This window comes from Thermobia domestica, chromosome 7 (genome assembly GCF_964235325.1).
Source record: "Thermobia domestica chromosome 7, izTheDome1.hap1.1, whole genome shotgun sequence".
Taxonomy (NCBI): Eukaryota; Metazoa; Arthropoda; class Insecta; order Zygentoma; family Lepismatidae; genus Thermobia; species Thermobia domestica.
Window position 1 is genome coordinate 302199899 of NC_137460.1, and position 25980 is coordinate 302225878.

The 25980-nt window shown below is 38.8% G+C and overlaps 1 protein-coding gene across 10 annotated transcripts in view; it reads left to right on the top strand.

Moving 5' to 3' along the window:
- Wnk (Wnk kinase) overlaps positions 1-25980 on the top strand; it is a 297369-nt gene that overhangs the window by 152593 nt on the left and 118796 nt on the right. For 5 of the 10 annotated variants that reach the window (XM_081766830.1, XM_081766829.1, XM_081766833.1 and 2 more), the window contains 2 exons: positions 6437-6525; positions 19021-21024. In XM_081766830.1, coding sequence (XP_081622956.1) covers positions 6437-6525; positions 19021-21024 — 2093 coding nt within the window. The remainder of the gene's footprint in view (positions 1-6436; positions 6526-19020; positions 21025-25980) is intronic. The other 5 variants (XM_081766834.1, XM_081766835.1, XM_081766832.1 and 2 more) reach the window with 5 other exon arrangements.

Consider the following 25980-nt stretch of genomic DNA (forward strand, 5'->3'; position numbering starts at 1 on the left):
CAGAAGGTTTGGGTCCAGGCTCTTAATTGACTTACTGGCGAATATGGGGTTCTGTTCTTATAACGAAATATTAAAATTCGAAAGGTCAGTTACCAGTGAGGACAAATTAAACATAAATCAGGGCTATGTTCAGTATGTCTTTGATAATGCTGATTACAATGTACTTACTGTGGATGGTCATGCCACTTTTCATTCCATGGGTGGTGTACTGTGTGTGACACCTGAATCTGCACTCAGTGTTGACACCTGTGTACCTCGAAGGAATGTCAGAACAAAAGAAATTGAACACAGTGGGTTAACAGAATTACAGATATACAAACGTCCAGATACATCTGGGTATACACGTATAACTGTTTTAAATTGGAAAGTAATACAAATTAAACCTTTATCAGCTATTACCACCCACACTTTGAATATGTTTTTGTTGTCTGGTATTTGGCTTAATGATTCGTGTACCGATAGTAGGTTTGGTTGGAGTGGTTGTATGGAAAGGCTGCATGCTGGACAACCGTATGAAACATCAGCAGTTTTGGCTCTTCCATTTGTGAATTTAGCACCCTCAAACCCTTCCACTATTTACACCGTTCTCCTTTATGCTGCTCAGGAAGGTGCTAAGCAGGGTCAGGTTTGCACGATGGTTACGTTCGATCAACCATTATATGCCAATTGTAGCTGCAGCCCCTCTCAGTAGCCCTCTGAACTCACTATTCATTCGCGGGTTTCACTTTTTCCTTTCTTTTATAGGATCAGTAGGTCACATAATAGCTGGAAGTGGTTTGGAAGAGGTGTGGAATCAAGTATACGCAAAAAACAGCATTCTGCAAATGATGCAGGGGAAAGCATATTCCAGATCTATTCGTGCTTTGTTCCTAGCCCAAGAAGCCCATATAACAGTTTTCCTTGAGACACACGATTCTGATGTTAACAAGGAAGATTTAAAGGCACTCTATTCGCAATTAACTTCTTGGACAATAGGTGCTGATGAGATAGTGAGGTCTACTGCAGTCAAGAATTTAGCAAATACTTTAAATGAGCAGCTGCAGAATTTCAAGGAACATGGTAGAACACAAAAATTGTGGATTCAATTCATAGAAATGGTACATCTTATCAAGATGTTCATAAGAGCAGAGAGAACTGGAGATTTTTACCTCCATCTTCACTGTGTGCAGCAAATACTGCCTTTTCTCAATACCACAGGACACTTGAATTATGCGAAATCGGCGCATGTGTACTTGCAAGATTGCCTACATCTACTGAGTATATTACCCGAAGAAGAGTTCGACAAATTTATCACCAGAGGGTTCTTCACCATTCGCCGAAGTAACAAATTTTGGTGCGGTGTTTGGACCGATATGACCATCGAACAAGTGTTAATGCGGGCGCTGAAAAGCAGTGGTGGGTTGACTGGTGGCAGAGGAATCACTGCATCAACTATCGGTACATGGGTAAAGTCGATGCCTGCAAGCTCCAGAATCGTAGAGGCAGTTGAGAGATTTGCATCTATTAATTATGCTTCCTCAGAGCAACACGTAGAGTTACGTGATGCAAACCAGAAGCTAAATGTCAAGCACCTAAAAGTTTTAATAACTTGGTTTCGACTGCACAACCCTTTTACAAAACCTCCTCAGCTGTTTTCTCTCTCTACAGGTGTATTGGCTGACTCTACTACAAATTGTGACGAGGCCAGTGATATTGGTCTTTCTGCAATAAAAGAGATCGAAGGGCTGAAATTCAGTGAAATCCATTTAAAAAGAAAGTATACCGTCAAATCGTTAGCAGCCGTGACAAAATCTGTCACCATCCGAAATGACACCATTCACGTCTACCCCAACCAGTTGTTCCATCGCATGGTTTGTAGTGTGAGAAGAACATTTAAGATAAATATTTAAATATGAACTATGTACTACATACCCTCCCTCACTGTTCGATGAAACTGGTTTGATGAGGAAAGGAACCTAGTCTTCAATCCTAAAAGTGTTACCAAGTGCAGGAACCAATCCACCTCCTGATGATGAGATGGCACTGAGGGTATCATATGTGGTCGATGGAGGGCATCTTCTACATCGTGTTGTTTGGCAACGCCCTGCAACGTTTCAAGTAATATGCCGACAATATAGTGACTATGTTCTCTCCCATTACGGAAGAGCTACTGTCGTGTTCGATGGTTATAGGGAAGAACTCAACACAAAAGATGAGGAACATCTGCGAAGGTCTCGCTCAGCTAGCAACATAGATGTGAAAGTAGAAGGCCACATTCACGTCATCTTTGGGCAGAGTGATTTCCTTGCCAACCAGAACAACAAGGGACAGTTAATATCCCTTCTGACATTACACTTGAAGGAAAGAGGATGTCATGTGCTTCAAGCATATGGGGATGCAGACACTTTGATTGTTTCGACAGCAATCGCAGAGGCTAAAAATGGGATGGAGGTGCGAGTAATAGGTGATGATACTGATCTGTTGGTTTTGTTAATTACTCTTGCTTCCCATACTGCAGCTTACGCTTAAAGATAATTGTGCCTGGTAAAGGAAATCAGTCAAATAAAATTTACAATATTCAAGAAATGCAGCATGAAATAGGGGACATGAAGGAAGTTCTGCTGTGTATTTATGCCTTTACAGGCTGTGACTCTGTGTCCTCAATATATAGGAAAGGTAAGACAGCCCCATTTAAAAAAGTTAAAAGTGATGAGGAACTCAGAAAAAAATTGCTTATTTTTAATTATCCTAATGCACAGGCAGACGATATTGCTGAAGCTGGCCATGATTTTTTTTTCTATATTTATATGATCCCACAAGACACGAAATTTGGATGCTTTACGTCACCAGATATATTTAATGACAGTTGCAAGACAGCCAGTGCAAGGTGAGTTTAAGTTAGCTACTCTACCTCCAACGAAAACTGCAGCAAGGGAACATTCACTGAGAGTCTACCACCAAGTGCAACAATGGAATGGATTCAAGAAAAACCCAATAAAATGGGGCTGGAAGAAGGTCAGTGGATATCTGCGTCCAATACCAACAACTCTTGCTGCTGCTCCAGAATGGTTGCTACGCCTCATCTCTTGTTCATGCACAGAAGAGTGTTTAAGCGACTGTGATTGCCGAAGTGCCCCTCAGTGCATAATCATGTGTACTAACTGCGCTGGATATGGATGCAGTAATACAGATTTTGCCACTGATTCTGATGCGGAAGAAGATGTGCTGACAGATGACGAGGAATGCAAGAATTTTCTGAAACAAATTTAGATATTGATGAGAATGATGAAGAGAAATGAAAACTCTCTGTGCTTAATGCGTTAGGGTAATAATTTTCGTTTTAGGTTTGTCTAATTATATATGTTTTTTGCTTTCCATACAGTAAACTCTAATTATCCTTGTAATTGGGTGGCGCGGCAAACTTATACCGGACAGTGCGCAAAATGGACAAAGAAGAATACATCTACACGAAATTTCTTTTGGACAATTTAATCGATCATTTGAAAACAGACACATGTTATGTGGAGCTACAATGCATACCTCTTCTTAATGTCAAATTGAATTGAAATTTACAGGTGAATCTCTACAAATAACATTATTACTACCTAAACAGACAAGTTTGTTGATTTGCTTTCTCATAAAAAAAAGTCCACTGGCTTTGTTTTTAAGTGTTAAAATACCTTTTCCTTTTTGTGATTTTATTTTCCTACGTAGATTTTCTTCAGTAAAGAAGATCGCGGATAATCGAGAGTTTACTGTATTTGTTTTATAGGTGTCAAGCATATAGATTAGATGTCAAGAATTGGATATTAAAGTATTACTTATATTATGAATATGCTTTTGATCAACAATATTATATTTTTTCTAAACTAATTTCAACAACTCATACCAACCCCCCGCCCCCTCTCCCCTCCAAAACCCGACAGTCTTTTGGCGGAGACTTTTTACCACATTTAAAGTAAAGGGTAATGAACAATGTGGAACACTCAAACCTTTGTTTTTTTGGATGCCCGGGTTCGGAGCTAATTTTACTGTACTATATGGCCCAAAGAGAGTCAATCATGTAGCAGTTTGCTACGAACAATGTTAGATAAAGTGGATATGAAAAAAGTAACAAAAAGTTTGTTTCCAATTGTGAAAAAAGGCAGGCAGTTTTTGACTATAATCGGAAGGTGGAATAAACTGTGAAGTAACGAACTGCTTTTATTTAGATAGCGAGTAGCAAAGAAAGTTTTTTTTTTAAGTAAACTAAAAACTATTTTGTTTTTAATTATACATTGTTGAACCTCATTTACATTACTTGTAGGCCTAAAACCTATTTCTCAGTAATCACTTCACAGTAATGTTTATCATTATTTTGGTTTTGACATACATTTGGTAAAATTTAAGTAAAATTGTAAAACAAGGTTCAGTTTTACTGTTTGAATGAACAAACTGTAAAATGTATGTGTGTTTTTAGTACATTCTCCTCCCCTCCTAAAAAAAGACTATCAAAGGTAAAAATAAAAACAGAAATTTTAAAGTTTTTATTTGCTTTCTGTCAAAAATGCTTTAAAATGCAATGTACGAAGAGTATATATATATATATATATATATATATATATATATATATATATATATATATATATATATATATATATATATATATATATATATATATAAATTTTCTGGGAAGGACTCCCGCTTTCCTGGGGTATTCCATACATTATAGTCCCCCCCCCCCCCCAAAGCTTATGTGCTGCTGACGTGAATGTAATTACTTACGTTAAGATCGCGCACGAAACGAGAAAGAATCTTCGTAGGTGACAAAGTGATCTTTCTATAGAAGCAGGTACTTTTCGAGACGAGTCAGCCTCATAGGCACGTGTAGCGTACGTATATGGTCAGTAGCAAAGTAATTGCGTGTAGATACATAGGCCTACTACGCGTTTTGATATGCGTTGTTCGTGCAGACAGCAAGGTTGTGAGCTAATTTCGTTGTTTACAGCAGTGATGATTTCATATTTCCTCGGGAGGACTTTAAACAGATGGGGCGGGGGAGGGAATGAAAGTTGTATTGCGAAAATGCTAGTAACTAAGGTTGAGCCGGATCGGATAAAATTGAAATCATAATCTTTTACTAGTAACGTTAGACACATTTGCCACTGCTTTTAGCTTAAATTTCTTGCATGTTTGCGTTTTTCAAGCAAATGAATAGTCTAACAAGTGTAAGTTGAATGTGATAAAATGTCTGATTCAACATTAAACCATCCTGTTGGTTGCTGTTAACTTACTTATCAAAAATAATAATAATAAAAAAAAAAAAGATAAAGAATATTTTTCACAAAGCATTAACGTTAATACGTCTACAGTGTAAGATTTCACTTCTTTATAGAATTTCAATACTGTATATATAGCTTTCGTAGTATCGGACCAAATTACTTCGTGTGGCAATTTTTGTGGAGTTTCGGTTTTCATTTTCAAATAGCAAGTTCCATTTTAACAATCGTGTACAATTCCAAAACGAAAGGAGAAACTGATTATTTTGACTGACTTTTACTCTTATATTCAGGCAGCCCTGTAAAGTAATGTAAAATCCCCCATCTCCTCCCCCCAACAACCCCTTCAGCCAATAACACCACATAAACACAGCTACAGCAGCAGACACTTTGCAAAACAAAGTCATCAGACACATAGGGCCATACGCAAAGTCCTTCTGACGTGTGATTAGTGCCATACTAAAGCGTTCGATTTACATATGCTTCGTGCAGAAGTCGGGCGTTTAGTATGACGCTAATCATGTGTCAAAACGACTCTGCATAAGGCGGATAGTGTATAAATATACTGGATACTTGCGTGTTTTAGCAGAAGACAACAGTGTACCGAACTAGAAGGTAACGAGTTTTAAACCTTCATATCTTTCGGCACGATTTAGGCTAGATATGTGAGGCGCCAGGCTAACGAGCAATCGCGGGTTCGAGTCTCATCTAGGATATTCATTTTTTTAATTTACATAGTCATCATTTCAAGTCATGGTGTGAATTGTAAGACAAACAATAATACAAAGTAACATTTGTTTAAAAAATGATGTACCTAAGTAATGTATTTAAGCAAGCAGTTATTCTTGGCAGTTTATTGTTAGACAAGAAATATTAAGCCTAGAAGTTCATTTTATCAATTTCCCTCCAGCAGCATAGGTTCATAATACTCTTGCTGCCTTCTGAAAGTGAGACAACTACAACTACTACAGTTATTATTCATTCCATTGAAGCAAAGAGTAAGAGAGAGATTATGAAAATCGAAGAATGATAATACTATGATTACGTAATAATCTGTATATTTAGACTTTGAGTACCAAGGAATAAATTCAGTGAAATGAAAATATAAACATTCTTCACTCATATATTATTAATTAGATAAGCTCTTCGTATTGCTGATAATTATGGTTTATTAACACTGGATTTGTTTTTATTTTCAGCAGAAGTTTCACCAGATTCCGGCTATGTTACGATGCAAAAAGCAGACAAAGCTCTGCTCCAGAGCCAGGCAATGTTTGTACAGCAACAGGTAAGTTTATTGTGAATTTGAATAACAATGTGATCAATAAAACTTAATTTACTTTCAAATATTATTTACTTCTTTTTTTATTATGCATTTACACTTTGTGATCAAAAGTATCTGGACACACGCCGCGAACTTTTTTTTTTTTTTTTTCGGTGTTTTATGCACAGCGAGGTCATCTACCGCCTGGAACTCATTGATAGAGTCCGCAGTCATAATGAGATAGCATGAGAGGGCAAAATGTGTCATTCTGTCGATTCCCAACTTGAACTGATTGGCTGCTAGAGGTGTAACAAGTCGGTGTGGCTAATTTCAGCCTTTCTAAATATACTCAGGTCTACTGTTCTCGATGTCATAAGGTTGGAAACAAAATGAGACACCCACAAAGAAAGAAAACAAAAAGCACACCGGCATACCTTACATTCTGACCTCCAGAGACAATCGAGCTTTGACCGTCCACCATCGATCGGCACCACCGTTGAAGAATTACGTAGTGTGTCAGGATTAACTTTTAGCATCAATTAGTACTATAAGTTTCCATGGCTGAGCAGCTGCCCATATTGACAAATGATAGGCGCCTCGCGTTATGTATGAATCATCAAACGAGGAAAAGATGAATCATGATAAAGCATGTGGCATTCCGTGGGAGAATATGGGTTTCGAAAATGTCTATCGAACTGCGTCTACCTGCTTGTGTAGTCCTACAATGATATTTGTAGGGTATGCATTCTTGCGAAGACTGTTTGGGCTTTTTGTTCCTCTGTAAGGGGAGACCAATAAGTTCTTACCCTCACCGTGATAGAGAAGAGCTAGCGATCTGAAATTTGGTCCACAGACACGTAATTCTCTTTATATTCACTTCGTGTTGCCTTACTTTTATCTCATCTATGGATCTGTCTAAAAGATGCATAAAAGTTACGACGATGGAGGCAAACCACCACTCCAAACTGTCCACCACATTAATGATCTTATCCGCAAGACGCCTACACCGCAACTGCTCAAGTGAGTAAGCGTGCTGGTTGGTAAGTGCCAATGCATTATCCGCAAGCAGCAATACACTTTTCGAGAGCAAACCATGTATCTTTGCTTTGATAGCACCCCGTAACGTTTTCTGTAGGTTCATGTGATTGTAGCCCTTTTTGTAAGTAGTCAATCAAAACCACACTTTCGTGGTCCCAAAGCACACGATCTTGCTAGATAAATGTTGCACTTTACCTTTCTAGGAGTGGGAGACACTGTAGTGTTCTATGTTTCACTCATTTCTTTAGTTTCAAGGTTAAATAGATTCCCTAGCGTTCATCCATAGTCACTGTTGTGTTTAGAGAAGCAACCTTGTTCTTATGGTATAGATCCAAAAAATGCTATGTGCACATTGCTGTGAATGTTGCTGTTTTTGCAGTCGGGAACCTTGCTCATATACAGAATGTCATATAATATGGTGTGAACATAACTCACTATTAATGTTCGGCTCCCGCGTTTATATTCAAGCACCAGCTGTCAACTTTTGTCACATGCTTGGGATTATAGCCGTTGGGGGTGACCTCTTAGGTTATGTGTAGACTTGTGCAATCACATGAGCTTCCTTGTGGCTATATGGTTAGCGTATGGGGAGACTTAGTTACAGGGTCGGACTGAGAAGATGTCGGGGGCGCAGACCCAAATCATTAGAAGAGCGCACTGCCTCTAACATAGATAAATTTATTAGATATATGTATTCTATGTAGATTAACTGGTTGATCAGCCTAATACAAAATATATCCTCGCAGACCACTTAAGTTTCAAAACCACATAGTTTTATTCCGTTACACTCAATAAAACATCTACAGTAAACATAAAGTGAGGACTTTGGAGGTCAAGGAGTCTACCTGACTTTTGAAATAAAGTTTATTTATACTCAGAAATGGACTCTCCACAGTGAAATATATAAACTGGTAGGTGAACCACGACGTAATCCACTCATCGGTAGACCTTCGAGAAGTCTGTGATGTGGTTCATCTTCTAGCTTGCATATTGTGGAGAGTCCTTTTCTTAACATAAATAACCGTATTGGAAAAGTCATGTACAACTTAGATCCCTTGTATTCTGGGGCCCTCAATTGAGCTGTCTGAAATCAGTGAACTAAATGCATTTTCAAGCTGTCAGCAACCACGTGTAAACTATGTAGTTTTTCATGATTATTGATAAATTTGCATTTCTGGAAACAGTGGTACATAAAATTACATGAAAAGGTGATGTAAAAAATGTGGTAATCTTTCTATTTTGTGGCAGTTGACTTTTTAGTTTTACACGTAGTTGTTGACAGCTCAAAAATCCAATTACAGTATTTCACTTTGGTTTCAAACAGCTTAATTACTATTGGTGCAATGGCATATTATATATATTGTAATGATTTTATAGATAGAGACAAAATAACAGTCTGGGCGAGTCTTTTCCCCTTCACCAATTTATTATAAAAATTCCTAAGTAGAATGTCTTTGATTTACAAAGAATAAATACTTTTCTTATTGACCAAATGAAGGAGATCGGTGTTTTGCACGGTGCCCCTTCTCTCAAAGCAGTCTCCAAGGCACCTGCAAGGTTTTGGTGAGTCTTGAAGGAAAACCCCCTCAGCCCAAGGCAGCTTCGTGAAGTTTGGCTGTGGTGAGGATCCCTAGTCCAATGCAATCTCGGGTTAAGGAAAGATGTACCCCTAGTCCAATGCGACCTCAGAGCAGGTGTTGGTTAGTTCATCAGTGGTCAGATTGATGCCAGGTCCTCCTCAGCTTGCGTTTTATAGAAGGCCTCTTGGTGGTTCGTTCCTCTCGGGCTCCGTCGTCTTGGTTTCGTGTCTTCCGTGTGACTTCTCGTCTGCTTCATTATTTGTAATCGTGTTGTATTGACATGTGCTTCTGTTATGATGTGGGGATCCTTACAATATATACATAGCATTCAACTTTTATCGCTTTGATCTGTTTACATGACAAGAAACAAGGACATTCTTACCTTACATCAGGAGTTTTTTTCAATTCTGGACAATCATGACAGTGTTTGTTAATTATGGCATCATTATTCATTTTACTTAGTATATCCTTTCACACTGCATTAACAGAAACGATTCAAGGTTGTCTTGAGCGAGATTCATCCTTAGACTAGATTTAATAATCTTGAATTTGGAAAAGGCTCGTTCACCACTTACTTGTGTAAGAGTGATCGTAAGGAAAAATTTGTACATTTTAAAGAGCTCTGTATAATAAGGAATATATGCGATATTCATATATAATTTTGAACACACTTGTTAGGTAAGACTTGCAAGTTTCTTTAATTTGATTTCCTGCATCGCTGGTTTAATATCGTCCCACTCTGTTTCTTCTTCATACTCACCAGTTAATTCTTCACTATCATACTCACTTTGAACATCTTGCGGTATCGAGGACCAAATCTCTGCAAATAATTTAGTTCTTCGATAAGTTTCCCTTAATCTGTGCTGAGAATTAACTCATAGATTTTGTTCATTGCATTTGAGGGTAGTTCGTCTTTTAAATCAGAAAACCGCCTTGGATCAAAACACACAAAGTCTAGATAAAGGTGTTTGTGTTTCGAAAACCGGTTGGTCATGCTTTTGATTTTGTCAAGGACAACATTAAAAACACAATCTGAACCTTTTCTCTTTCGTAATGCCAATTCACCGCTTATTTTCTTTACCGTAGATGCTCTTCTTTTCGGGAGCTCTGTTTTAATCCAAAGATCTTTAAGTGAAGGACTCTTTTGTACTATATCACTAATCGTTCTAACATTGCTCCTACAAAAATCTTTGCTGCTAGTCTAACTTTATCAGATTTATTCCTTGCTTTATTTAAACCATTCTGTGCAGCAGAAATCAAGCTCCAAGTTTGGACATAATCAATAGTCTTAGTTTGAAAGTAATCTGACAGCGGACTAGTAATTTGTCCGATATCCTCTCTGTAGCAGCTCTACCTTCTGACCCGTAGTGAAAACAACCAAATATACGTGCAGTAGCATGACTTTTACTGTCCCACCTAAGCGTTCCAATAGTAACAAGACGTGCACTAGGGTTCTGTTGTATATACATATTAAGGCGCTTGTAGGACTCTGTGTTTCCTGTAGTAATCCAAAGAAGGATATGGAAGTGGAAGGCATTACACAGTATCACAAATCACAAGGTTGAAAACATGGGCGTAACACTACGTGTGAATATGGATGGGAATCAACAGATACCGTACTGAATCATCTAAATTGCCAGAAGGACATATAATAACTTTTACGTTTGAAAAGAAATGTTTTAACTAATATTTCTGATTTAGGCCTACGTATCCGGGATAATAGTGATACTAACTTAAAATGTGCAGAACATCGGTATAGAACCAAATATGTATACAAATTTGGACCTGGAATCCAAATGATACAATTACGAGATTGAGTACGCACAGAGATAGTTTATTTTATTTCTGTGGATTTAATATTCAGAAAAATGATCAAGTGGCACTTCACTATCTTCGGCCCAAAAGCTATTGCTGGTGGGAGGCGTAAACCATACATTGAGGAGTTCGCATCGGCCCGCGAGCCGGTGGGCCGGCAGGTCAGTCCGGTGCTGCTTGGTTATAATTCCGGGCGGAAACTCATGTGGCTCGGATCCCAGTCCCAGTCTATTTTATGCGATCACATTTGAATTCTTTATTCCAACGTTTTACCTCAGGGTGACCACGCATAACGTATCGCTAACGCTCTCGACTTCAGTACGAGCGGTCCCGGGTTCTATTCCCGGTGGGGCACTCGGTTGAAAAGGTGTAAAAAGCTTTTTCAGACCAGACATCCTGAGGTTTTCTTTCATTCACACCAGGCAAATGCCGGGGTGGTACTTAACAGGTCCCACGCCGCTTCCTTTCCTTTCCCTTCCTTTTCTTCCCTTCCCTGGATAGTGTGCTCACCGAGGAACGTCATTCCTCATACGTAACTGGCTAACATGACCACCAATGCCGAAAGCCAAGAAATCTTAAGTCCTACATCCGTTCCATCTCAGCATACACAGCTGTCATCACTTCATGTATCGTTTGCACCGATTTTATTCAACATGGTGCCACCGCCTAGTTTTCTGACTGTAACATTAATTCAACAAGGCATGTAAACACATAAATTAGCACATACATTAATGAGATGGCAGCCTGTAGTTGTGCAAGTTTTTACAATAATAGCATATTCATATCATAGTAAAGGAGAACTTTTTGGGCTTCCCTCCTACACGGCAGTGCTGCAGCAGAAGGATATAAGGATACTCCAACCGTTTATTTACTGAGGTACATTCGAAGACAGGGATGAGCATTGTACGAACATGACAGCATCATTTTATACAGCATGGTCTGACGATGTGTCTCACAACTAATTACCGACCCGATTGAACATATATGGGATGCTTTCAAACGTGGACTCCGATTCCTATCCTTATTGCAGCTCTTCGCGGAGAATGAATAGCGATTCGCAGGAAACTTTCCATTACTTGTCCTCCCGTGTTGATGAAATAGACTATTAGTGACTTCATAAACTGCTTCTCTGATCATAACGCTATCTAGTGACTAGCGCGCGCACCTTTGGAATATTGGTTCCGGGGTTAGATTTTTGAGAGCCTTGAAATATGAACCCTTACGGAAATTTGGATTGCATGCACCTTAAACTGTAGGTTCGCGTCTCATTTGGTCTCGGTGCTGGAAAGGGTCTCAGATAGTCGTTCCTATGTTGGAAAGGGTCATAGATAGTCATATCTGTGTTGGAAAGGGTCTCAGATAATCGTCTCTGTGTTGGAAAGGGTCTCAGATAGTCGTCTCTGTGTTGGAAAGGGTCTCAGATAATCGTCACTGTGTTGGAAAAGGTCTCAGATAGTCGTCTCTGTTGGGAAGGGTCTCAAATAGTCGTATCTGTGTTGGGAAGGGTCTCAAATAGTCGTATCTGTGTTGAGAAGGGTCTCAAATAGTCGTCTCTGTGTTGGAAAGGGTCTCAGATAGTCGTCTCTGTGTTGGAAAGGGTCTCAGATAATCGTCACTGTGTTGGAAAAGGTCTCAGATAATCGTCACTGTGTTGGAAAAGGTCTCAGATAGTCGTCTCTGTTGGGAAGGGTCTCAAATAGTCGTATCTGTGTTGGGAAGGGTCTCAAATAATCGTATCTGTGTTGGGAAGGGTCTCAAATAGTCGTATCTGTGTTGGGAAGGGTCTCAAATAGTCGTATCTGTGTTGGGAAGGGTCTCAAATAGTCGTATCTGTGTTGGGAAGGGTCTCAAATAGTCGTATCTGTGTTGGGAAGGGTCTCAAATAGTCGTGTCTGTGTTGGAAAGGGTCTCAGATAGTCGTCTCTGTGTTGGAAAGGGTCTCAGATAATCGTCTCGGTGAAAGTAGAATTCCGTCTGACCGGAAATATTTGCGAAAATGGAGACTTAACAATAAAGGTAAAAGGCGGATCAACTTCATATTAGACGCCACTACATGAGCATACTTTGAGTGCAATCGTATGGATGTTCGAATACTTTTGATCACGCAGTGCAGGATAAAACCACATATGAAACCATTTTCTGTGGCCTTCTGAGGCAAATGTTCGCTAATGTGCGTAAGTATTACATTTTCTAAGGTTTCTTCTATTCTGCGTATCCTGTTACTGGCCAATTAGCGACTGAACTACAAACATTTGAAGGTAATTCTATGAAATTTCATTTTTGTAAAAATCGACTCAGTACTAACGACCTTATCTTTCAGCATGGGCTTGGTAAACAAAAAAATACAGAAAATATTTTTGCAGTTAAAAGTCAACTTTCGAGTCAGGAATATTGTAATGGACGGCCATAGTCTTCCTGTTAAAGATGAAGGTTAAAAAAAAAAAATCACTTTTATTTGTGGGCCAGATGAAGTGTACTCGCGGACACCAGTGTATTTACAAGGAGTTACGAAAAGGGAACCAGTGATTTTAGATGCGCATGGGGGTTTGGCGAAAAGCAACAAATTTCAACTGAAACAACTCATTATACCATGTCTTCTCCCCCTTCGGATATATTCTCATTGTTTTTCGTTCATTCCTTCCCTTTCATTCTTTCTTTTTATAGGAAACAGAACAAATTTAAAATATCCGTCTAACTGCGGACAACTCTTTATAGTGCGAGAAGGAAGATTCTAGGAGATGGTAGTCACAATTCTCGCTGAATTCAAGTTGCCGTTTTTGCCATGTTGAACCTACTAGTTCCTTGAGCCGTAGAGCTTATTGCAGCGTGAGACGTGAGGATCGATAGATGTACAGGGTGTTTCAAAAATCTCTTAGCACCTCTTTTAAAATCCGTACGGAAGTATTTTATATTGAACTTGATGTAGAAAATATAGAACAGGGCTAGGGGCAAATCTTTTAGATGATGGTTCGCGGACGGCCGCCAACTTGAATTTCATTTTTTTTTTTTTTTTTTTTTTAAAATTCAAACGATGGGTGGGCCGTGTGATACATGACCGTAGGCTAAAATTTGCTCAGGATGTCAAATCTAAAACCAGATTTAATGTATCTTCATGTGGTGAGAAGTTATGGACAGCGACAATTGATGTTTACCTGTTACACAATGTGCTCCACATTTGCTCCGTGATGGCCAATGCACGTGTGCAGACGCCTCTCCCAATTTCTATGAACACAGGGCAGGGTAGCTGGGGAAATTTGCTCACAGGCAGTCATGATACACTGCTCAAGATGGTGAAGATCACGAATTTTCACACCATACACCATAGCTTTAATGTGTCCCCAAAGGTAGAAGTCCATTGGAGTGAGGTTTGGTGATCGGGCAAGCCATTCAACTGGCCCACGGCAATCAATCCAGGAAATCGTTCATCCAGGTACTGACGCACCCGGATGCCAAATTGGGGAGAGAGTCTTGTTGAAAAAAACTGGAAAATTTACCATCTTCCTATAGAAGACCTGGCAGTATCTGATCCTGTAAAATCTCCAGGTATCGTTCCTCAGTTCAAGTTTCATGAATGAAAAAAGGAGCACGGAGCACATTGAGTAACAGGTAAATATCAGTTGTCGTTGTCCATAACTTCTCACCAAAGAAAGATACATGAAATCTGATTTCGAATTTGACATTCTGAGCAAATTCTGGCCTACTGTCATGTATCACATGACCCACCTATCGTTTGAAATAATAAAAAAAAAAAAAAAAATTGAAATTCAAGATGGCGGTCGTCCGCGAACCGTCATCCAAAAGGTTTACACCTAGCCCTATTGTGTATTTCCTACATGAAGTTCAAAATAAATATTTCCGTACGGATTTTAAAATGACACCCTGTATTTTTAAACTCAACATTAATTTGAAGTCAGATTCAAAAATCTCAAAAACAGCAAATGTTTTCACCAGGTTTCTCTTTAAACCGATTATAACATCATACATTTTCTACCATAGTGCCAATGAATAGTAAACTACAGAAAGGGTACGCTATCGATTCTAGACTCAATAAGAAACAAGAAAGAATGGTAGAACAGTTAATAGGAACGACCTATATTCCTTAGGGGCAACATGGCGATCTACAGAATGAAAATTACTAAGGAGGGTTAGTACGGGATAAATGTTGTTCCAAACTAACTAATTCAATGATTTTATTAGGTTAATTGTCTGTTTATTTGTTAACATAAATTTCAAACAGTTCCATAATAACTAACTCCTGAAATTTTGTACCCGATGACAATACTATGTGCATGTAATCTTCGCTCTAGCTTATTCTTTTACTCTAAAAATAATTTTTACAAATGTATTTAGATTGCGTAAAGAACACCAGTTAATTAAGCATTACTTCAATATAGATGGCAGAGTGGTTCAGTGCTGGGTCAAGATATGTGGCGCCTCAAACGGAAGAAACATACATATATGTAAGCTCTCACATTGAAATCATGTCGTACAGAAGATCGTTTTAGGTTTATGGCAACGAATTTGGTCCTTACCAGCTGAAGGAATACTGCGACGACGCCACCAGCATTTGTTTGTTTGTTAGCTACTGTCCTACATCTGTAAGCAGGGTTTCATCAAATCTGTTGCATTCCTCGTAACAAACTTCGCGAAGACGGTCGAATGTGCACGGCTGTCGACGACTCAATTCTCGCGTTTGAATATTGGGAATCCACAGAAATTCATGAGGGATACATAAAGGAATTTCACAAGAATGTCTCTAAAAGAGATTGCATGAATTTCCGTTTCACATACATCCGCTCTACGTACATTACCATTTACTTCCCCGTATCACCAAACGCCGTACTGTGATGATGGTCAACGTAAAATGTATCAGTGTAGTGTAGGGATGAAATATGACGGTGTAGTCATTTCGAAAAATGTTCGTCTGATGATAAGCTGCGTAGATTTTTGTCTACTCTGCGTAGGTTAAGGTTGCCATCATGGCAGTAAGTACCAACAATCGTAAAACTGCGTAGAAGACTTTGTACACATTTGCGTATTCAGTCAGAACGACTTCTTCCGACTGATAAACCCATACCTCAGTCAGTCATTTTTTTTTTTTTTTTCTGTCCCTGTAAGATGGCATTTGTACACCTTCGACTGTTCGTATTCCTCTTCGTGATATTTCAGGGCTCAAGTATGTGAATTTCCGTTTTTTTTTATTTTTTATTTTTTTATTTATTTTTTTTTTTTAAATACATACGAGGAAAGTCCAAATTTTTCCGGAATTCTGTTGCAGCTCTTTGTTACCACAATATAAGTACACATTTATTTAATCGCCTTCAGAACACACACAGACTTCGTTCCACTGCTCCTGTGATTGGTGGAAACACCGACGAAAGACCTCTTTTAGTATCCTCCGAAGGTCAGCCGTCGCGTTAGTTTTGATCTCTTCTACGAGCAAGACGCAAAAGCCCATTTTTAGCTTCGGAAGGATGCTAAACTGCTAAACATGCAATGATGCTAAACTGTTTCTAAAGCCATCAAACTCTCTGAATCAGATTTTTTCCCAATTTCTACATGAAGTTGACGTTTGCGCGTTGCTCGGTCTGATAAATTGCGCCGACTGATCGCTACACTACTCCCTGTTCACACTTGTCAGTATCACAATTAGGCAACCGAAGTACTGTTCTGTACAAGATTCATTGTAATTGCATCACCAATGCAAAAATTACAGCAGCATTCCGGGAACATTTTGATATATATATATGCCAGCTGTAAATCTTTCGCTGTTATGCGATTTATGATAGTCTGGGCGGGACATAGTACTACTCTATTCTTTGAGGCAGTGGGTTCTCACGTCGTACCATATGGGGCAGGGGGCTTCTTTATTTACGATGTCCAATATTGGAGGGCTCAGCAACAACAGGGTGCCCGTTTTGTTGCAGTTCGAGACGGTGTTGATCCCTTTCTGTGACACACAGGGACGTTTTGTAATACACTGTTTGGTTATTTACTTGTAACTAGAAGCAGCTTCAGAAAAGGCATATTTTTCGGAGCTGTATGACTATTCGCACAGAAGAGCCGTTCTCTCTGGAAGTGAACACACAACACTTTCCAACTATCGTAGTAACTTCTCGGGTATGTTCACGCGTGTTGCTACCTAGCGATCAAATTTGCTATCAAAAATCCAAAACGACCTTCTGTATTCTCAAGTTAAGGACGTTAGGAGTAAGAAATTGATTGCAGGATAAATGATAATCGAAAAAAAAAACTACTTAGAAATACGTTTGTAAAATAGCAAAAAGAGAAAATAATTTTTGGTGGGTTAGTTTAGGGTTATTGTGTTATTAACAAAAGTTTAGAAAAGATGTACTAACATATATGTATATATTTGTGGGTAAAATTGAAAAATGGGACTGGTTCGCTCAATGTTTTTAGTCTTAATCCCATTATTTGATATTATTATTATTATTATTATTATTAGTTTTTATTATTATTATTTTATTATTATTATTATTATTATTATTATTATTATTATTATTATTATTATTATTATTATTATTATTAACCGTTTTGCTCTTTGGCAGGTCTTGGGATTAATGAGGTGTTTTTGAGGTTTGGGCTTAGAAATGTTTCTTCCACGTTTCTCAGTCTTCAGCTCCCCCCTTTAATTCGCAATATTTTCTTCTATATTTCAAATCATGGATCAGTTGGTTTTTCTTCTTCTTACTCCTCGCTTTCCTGCCATCTTTCTTTCTATGGCGATATGAAGAAGACAATTGTGTATTGAATCCAATTGGCATTCTACGAAAGAAACCGGCTAAAAGCGTCCTTTTCTCTTCTATCCGTTTTAAAACATCTTCGTTTGTTACTCACTTTGCCCATTTTATCTTCATCATCGTCCAGCATCACATTTGGAAGTTTTCTAAATAGTTCTTCTCCAACTTCGTAATTTCATAGTTTCTGAACCATACAGAAAACTCGAGAATACTTCATATCTATCACTTGACCAACGTCTTCCTTAGTCCAGTGTTAAGGCTTGTAGTGAAGTGTAGTCTTTTCTTGTTGAATGTTTCTTTGGCTATGACAGTTCTTGACCTGATCTCTTGGTGCGGTAAGCGTTATAATTTATTTTATGATGCCATGGAACGATTATTTATTACGTGCAATTTCCTCAGCCACAATGTAACGAGATTGAATTAACTGCTTTTGCTGTCATGTCCGTTCTCCGAATAAGTAAAGGGACTGCAGGAGTAAGTGTTCCGTCGTCTTTGTGAATACAGATGATGTCATATCTGAACTATTTTATTGCAGCTGAGCAGTTTCCATCTCTAGGTTGACCTCTTTGTTCGTTGTTCTTTACGTGTAGATATTTTGCTTCTTCTGTTTAAATTTACACTTCCTGGAGACTAACGCCTGTTAAAATATGGCAGATACAGCATCCAAACTGGACATATTCATTCAAGAGATATTACGGTATCTAACAAAGTCCTAGTATGGCTTAATGAATTAAAAAGGGGAGAAAACATTATTAGCTACCTTTCATGTTCACGTTATTTTGCTTAAACTAAAAGATTCTTGAATTCTGCGAACCTCTTAAATATTTGCAACAGGAAGTGTTCCAGATTTGGAATTTCACTGTTAGAGGAATGACTTTCATCTGTCTGATACATGACTAATGACATTGAAAAATTTATTAGTATATATACAAGCTTAGTTTTTTTTCTTTCTTTTCTTTCCTGTAATACTTCACAATATTTCTGCATCTTTATGTAGTATTGCTTTGCACATAACTTTTCCAAAGATTCTCGTCATTTTACATGTTCCAAAGTGGCCAAAACAAATAGCACTGTTAAAACTTGGAGTGCATAATAGCATCCTAGAAGGTCTAGTGAGTAGAATGGTAGAAGTGTGGATATGTTTTAGCTGAGAAATACACGGAAACATGATGATAAAATTTACAGCTTAAAATCTCCAAATTTTAATATTGCTTTTTGTTTTATTGGCACTTTTTTTCTTAAAAAAAGGAAAATATTAGAAATTTAACTTCGAATGATTTAAAACATTAAAAAGAAAATAATAAGTATTATTATCATCTTTACAGCCATCACAACACCAGTTTTATGCTCCTGGTTTCGTAACTCCAGTGATTCAGCAGCCAACACTGCAAGTAGCGTTTCCTCCTCCTAGTCAGGGAGCTCCTCATCTTCAGCAAGTGTTCCAGCCAGTAGCTGCAATGCCTGGATTTGCTCCTCAAGCGCAGTTGCCCGGAAGCCAGGGCTATGTGGCTAGTGTTCCAGGGGCCTTCCAACCTCTCTACCAGAGTGGCTTTCCACAGACGCAGCAGCTGTACATGGCCACCGGCTATCCGGCGCAGGTAGCCAGTGTCCAGGCCCAAGTAGCAGCTCAAGTTGCTGCTGCAGCCGCGGCCGCAGGAGTCCCACTTCCTGCCGCCCAACAGCAGACTCCGCAGGTAGGAGCCTTGGACACAGCGCATTCTAGCTCTTCTTTAACATTGATGGCTCCCACTCCGTATTCCACGTACTCCACTGCAGGGACACTGAGTGCAGCAGGAATGTTGCCGTCAGGGTCTATCGCCTTCAATGTCCCTGGAGGAATTGTGGTGACCTCATGCAGTTTGGTTTCCTCCTCAGGTTCGACAGTGACTGTACCCTGCAGTAGCATGACCATGATGGGGCAGGTTCACAATTTGATGCAGACACCTTACGGTGCCATTTCAGCTCCTGGTCTAATTAACCCTATCACAGGACAACAGCCTACCGTGGCCAGCAACGTCACGACACTTTCCGCTCATCCGCACGCCCACCCGCATTCCAGTTCCCAGACCGTCTTCTGCCATGTTCCTCAGTCCTCTGCCACGGTGGCCAACCTTTCTTCTCAGGGCCAGTCTTTACCTGTTGCTTCGACCTCTGCTGATCCTTCGGCCACTAGCTTAGCCGTCGAAAAGACTAGCACAGGGGAATCGAGTATGTCGCAAGTTCCTCTCCCAGTCCCTTCTGTGGTTTCTCAGTCCACGTCCCCTCAGCCGGCTCCTCCCCTTGCAAGCTACCAGCTGCCTGTCTCTTTGCATGAATCGTCAGTGCCTAGTAATGCTGTGATGTCGCAAGGTGGTGATGCGTCGAGAAGCTCTTCAGTTCCTGCGGGAGTGGGTCACGTAAGTTACGAAGGGATGCCTTGTGCTTCTGTTCACGCCCCTGTAGTAGCGCCTTCCGTAGCTTTGCTTGGCTCTTCTTCTTCCTCTCAACCCTCATACCCCGCTTCTAGTGTTGCTGTAGTTGCCAACCGACCGTCGTCCATCCCCACGCCACAGCCTGGGGAACCCCCATCTGTTGTGATCATCCAGCCATCACCTTACGGGGTCCCGCCTTCTGGACCAGTCTTTCCATCCTCTGTACCAGCCCCTTCTCATCCCTCCACTGGCGTAGTCCAACCAATCACGCCATTAATCACGCAGCATGTTGGCGAGGGTGCACAGGTTGCATTAGCATCACCTATTCCAGGAGTATCCCCCGTGCATTGTCCGTCACCAGCATTAACCCCAGTTCCAACACCCGCGCCTCCGTCGACACCAGTCCCCACACCTGCTCTAACACCCATTCCGTCGACATCTGCCCTTCCTCAGTCTGAAGCACCCACTTTAATGCTTTATTCCAATCAAATAGAACCCGTCTCTCCTCCCATGAGTGGCGTTAGCACTATAGATGGACAAATTCCACAGCCAAGCGCCTCAACTTTTCCACCACACAAAGCCACACAAACCACACCCTCACTGGATGCAACAACCGTGCGTCAACCACACATGTCCACCGCACCAAGTGCACACCCGCTTGATGCGTCCTCTTTAGCCCCCCTAGAGCGTGTGCGCAAGATCTCCCTGCCATACGGCACCGAACCCCTGTCCCATTCTCAGCCCGTTCCTGCTACAGTGAACCAGATAGAAGAACAACCAATAACAGTCGGTGACCCAGCCACTACTAACGCCGGTGGGGGCCAGTTGCAGCCGGAGGAGGGACACAGCCAGCATTCATCCCCGATTCGACGTGTGTCTGACCACAGCAAGTCTCGCCTCTGTCAGCCTAAACTCCAGGTAGACTTTTCTCCAACAATGTTTAGCTCTCTGTTGTAGCTCCTCTCCTGTCCTCTCGCTCTCTGCATGGGCTCCGCTCCGCTTTTCATCTTCTGCATTCTGCACTGCCTGTTTCAGACGAGGTGACCGCAGGAAATTTTCTAGGGTGGTGGTATATAGAATAATGGATTTCCAACACTACTTCAATTTAATTTTAGCTTTTTACAAACAACAATTCTAATGTTTGAAAATATACGATATTTGTTTATTCCATTTCTACTCCCACGAACATGTCGTCAAATTACTACCTTTATCAAAAGAGTAGTATTCTGTTTCAAAATCAAATTATAAAACACGAAACAGTAATCGCAGGTTTTACATTGCGCCGTATAATATTTTGGAAGATTTCATGGTGTGTCAGGAAATCAGAATGGTATGATCAACTTAGTTACGCCTGAACAAATATCCATCGACGTCAACTTATACGTAGATTTTGCTTAGATTAAGTCATTTTACCCATGGTGTTAATTCCAGTGCAGCATAGAAATTCATAGAAAGGGAAATAAGAGAACTTCACAAACAAGTAAGCTCCTTGGATCCTGAAAATTGGTCAAAATTTGGGTTGTAATGGGGACCCTCTGATGCCTTTCTCAAATTCTTTTAAACTTCTATTCAAAAGTGTTGACACTAACTCCTTTAATCAACCTATTTTATCAATAATTCTTTCACTGAATTTCCAGAGCGGAGTCTCTTTTCGATAAGCGACTAAAGTTGAGCATTCAGTTTTGAAAACAAACGAGTGAATTCCATCAAGGAACTTTAGATATATATGTATGTTTATTAGGGTGTTACAATATTTTTTTAATAGATTCTTCACATCAAAATCAGAAAAAAAAAGTTCATGTTGGCTTGTGGTCGGAAGGGCATAGTTTCGTAGTTATAGGGTGCCGAAAATGTAAAAAAAAAATTAACTTTAAAGGTCCATAGTTTCACTATTATAGGACCTGTCGTAGTCGAGTCAAGTCATCACTGAGGAACTAGTATGTGAACTACCCAAATATCCATCTTTCAGAACTTCCGGTACTTGAACAATCATTTTTAGAGAGGCTGTTTGGGAGTACTCGATCACTCTCCTCCTACCTTTCTAAAAATTGGTGTGCAAGTATTGGAGCATTCTTAAACATGGATATTTGGATAGTTCACATATCAGCTCCTCAGTGATGTCTTGACCCGACTACGATAGATTCCATAGTAGTGGAGCTATAAACTTTTAATATTCACTTGTTTCACGTTTTCGGCACTCTATAACTCCGAAACTATACACTTTTGAGCACAGGTTTATATGATTTTTTTTTTCTTATTTTGATGTGAGAAATATGTTCCCTAAATATTGTGATACATTTTTATAACGCCCTGTACACTTTCACGAGTATTATTAATATGAACCATTTTAAATAAGTTTGTATATTTTTTTTTGGTGGTTTAACATCCTGGTCATTTATTTTACGTTATATAAGAAAGAAAAAATATATATTAATAGACAGAGAGAGAGAGTAAGTGAGTGAGTGAGTGTGTATTTTCGCTACGTACTGTTTTTTTTTAAACTAGGGACAGAAAATAAGTAATGAACTTTAGATTTTGGATAACTCATCTCAGCATCTAAAAGTCAGGGAAAAAAAAAAAAAAAACGGTAGCATGATTTCGTGGGAGCCGAAGGATCTAGAAGAGTTCGCTCTTTCTTTATAAACACACAGTAGTCAAACCTGAAGAAAGCACAATGGAATTATAAATTTTATAATGAAGACATCAGTAATTTGGCATTTAAACGAAGAGTAATGAAGCTACAGAAAGACTGAATTGTGTGCAGCATAATTACTGCCGAAGGTTGTCTGGCTGAAATGGAATAAACAAATATGACCAAGAACCTTTTTATTGCCATGGATTCACATTGCTTGCATTCTCCTTATATATATAATTTTATTTTGCACGGTTGTACACACGTGTTTAATAAATTGCACATTAAAGAACATCAGAACGTGATTCTCCTCCGTTTGAAGGTCATCATAATTAAATTTGAATGCAAGTACAACAAACTCAATATTACTCATGCAAACTTTTTCAAAGTACGTAATCATTAACTACTTTGTATTTGTCATGACAAAATATTAGAGTATGTTCAGCCACGAAACAGCAGCAATAGTACCGTGAAGTGCATGTTAAAAAACAACCTATCGCTGTACTAGTATATGAAGTTTACGTTTATACAATTTTTGCAGAACGTGTTCTAGTTTTCCAATTGAGCAAAAGTATAGATTAGTAGAGATGGGGAGTCCAAAAATAAGATTCCTCAGGCGAATGTGGGTAGAAGTAGGGATACAACACCAAAAATAGCGTGTGACATTCAAGATCAGACGTATCTTAATTTTCCACGTCAGTACCACATACATTGAGACATTTGTCATACCGGTCTATAAGCCTCAAAAACCCTTCCAGGAAAAATTCAGGGCGCTGCATACGGAAGAAGCGTCGAACAGCTTCTGTGACTTCGCCTGCCACCGAGAGTTTTCTTCAAAGCCGGAAGTAGATGGAAGTCACTGGGTGCGAGATTCCTTGGGTGTCCCAAAACACTGGGAAAAACAAGAGCGAAAACTTATTTTCGGACTTCCCCCTCGTAGATATTGTCATGACTTAACATGTTTATACGTATATTTTTTTTTTTCGTATTAAAAAAATAATTTCGTGTTATATATATATATATATATATATATATATATATATATATATATATATATATATATATATATATATATATATATATATATATATATATATATATATATATATATATATATATATATATATATATAATATTTGGTTATCCTGATACCGAGTTGTCATGAATAATCTAGAATTTGCTATAAATGTCTCAGAGATCGATTTATCGTAGTTGAGCACCATTATATTTGAGCTAGTGTTAATGGTAAATGTAAAGTACTAACGAACACAGTGGCTGTGTCTGATACTAATACCAAAAATTTTTGTTACAACATGAAATGTTTGAAAGATTTATTTTATAGTTAAGGAATCAAATAACCTTCGCTTCAAATAAATTATCTTGTACTTACTTGCATTCAAATTTAATAATTATTAATTATGGAAAACTAACATGGAGGAAAACCACGTTACCCCCTCCTCGTTTTTCCCCTTCTTTCTTACAGAGCTAATGACTCCATTGACAGATACGAATACACTCTTTCTTCATCTTTTGCATCTGATCTGAGTCTGAAATAGTGGTGCATTCCGTGCCTTTAATTGAAATAAACTGTAATACGGTTCAATTTTGGTGTAATTTAGCTATGGTTTCCTTCGCTAAGAATAGTAAAATAGGTCTATTATTACATTGAATTACTAAATCAGAATCTAAGAATGCAAATAATTAACTTCTTCAGCATAATTGTATTTGAACCGTGATCGGATAGGTAAGCCGGAAAAGGAAGTGAAAGTCAGAGTATCACAAACGATAGGAGTAAACTAACTTCTTTTACGCTTAGTCTTATTTTTTCCCAATTCCCGATAGAAAACTTTAATCATTTACTTAGCGTCTTGTTGATTTCTTGCCTCATGCATATGATTTATGAATGATGTTTAAAAAAATGATGTGCAGCCCTTCTAGTACGCTTGCATTTTCCTTCGATATACACGAACTGAAATCTTACCTCCAGTTCTTCAATCCACTGAACTCTTGGCAATGCTTAAAATTTGAAGGCAGTTTACAAGGCGGTTTGTACGATCTACGTTACAGCAGAATGAGTTGATAACCAGTTATTTTAAATTTCCCAAACGCAGATGAGGTCAGTAGGTCGTTAGGGTCAGTTGATTAACAACGTCTAATGTATTGAAAAAAACTCAGGACGCGGAAAGAACATTATTTTCTGATATTTCTGTGTTCGAATTGTCTTAATCGAAACTCCAAATAAATGAGATTTCCCGGATTTTCTACTTCTTTCCCCAACAGACAGGTAGTGGTGAACGTTGAAGTTTACATCTTGATATATTTATACAAGTTTGATTTGCTGGTATGGTCGTCCAGATACTCTTTTCTTAGTCTTTTTACCGTCAAATCTCTTACGCAGCAGAACGTTAGTTCTTTCTGAATGACGAATTAAATGCTTATTCTTCTTTTCCGTATGATCTGCAGAATGGCTTAATTTCAATTCGTTTCTTTTAATGTGCTTCTCTTACTGTCATTTCTGCCCGTCATGCACAGAAAAGCCTTTTGAATCGGCTCAGACGCCTTCAGTATTTCTTTTCGCATTTTCCAGTCTATTCGTGTTTCCGATCCGTACACAACTGTTCTACACAAAGTTGTTAAAGAACCGTTGCTTTTCTGCTTTCAGTACGATTTTTTGATGTCAGTAATGGTTTATTACTGGAGACTTCCTTGCACTAGTTCCAATCGTTTTCTTTCCTTTTATTACATGTGCTGTATCGTCTTTACTTTTCTCATCGTCGAGGTAAATTATTCCTTTGTTCTTGCACTAGAGGATAATTATCATTATTTTTGGATCCAAAGATTCAACATATTTCAATCAGAAGTTTCCTTGTACGCCTTATATCAGGAGAACTACATATAGTGTAGCCAAACCCAAACTATCACTTAACTCAGTATGATGTGTTTATTCTGTAAAAAATTACGAAAACTCGATTTAGGGGCCCATCAAAAATTTGTCCCTTTATCCAAAAACTAATTATTGGCCAAGATCACAATCTTTTGATGCATTTTTTGGATCATTCCTAGAATTTTTGCTGAGCGATTTCATTACTTTTCCCCTTTAATACGGGTTAACATAATTCATCCGATTAAACTTCCTAATTATGTATAGTCCAAAATGAATTGTTACTGCTGTATTTGTTTCAAACAGATGAAATTACACTTTGGAGAATAAAGAAGAGAGCTACTTACAGTCAACATAAGTC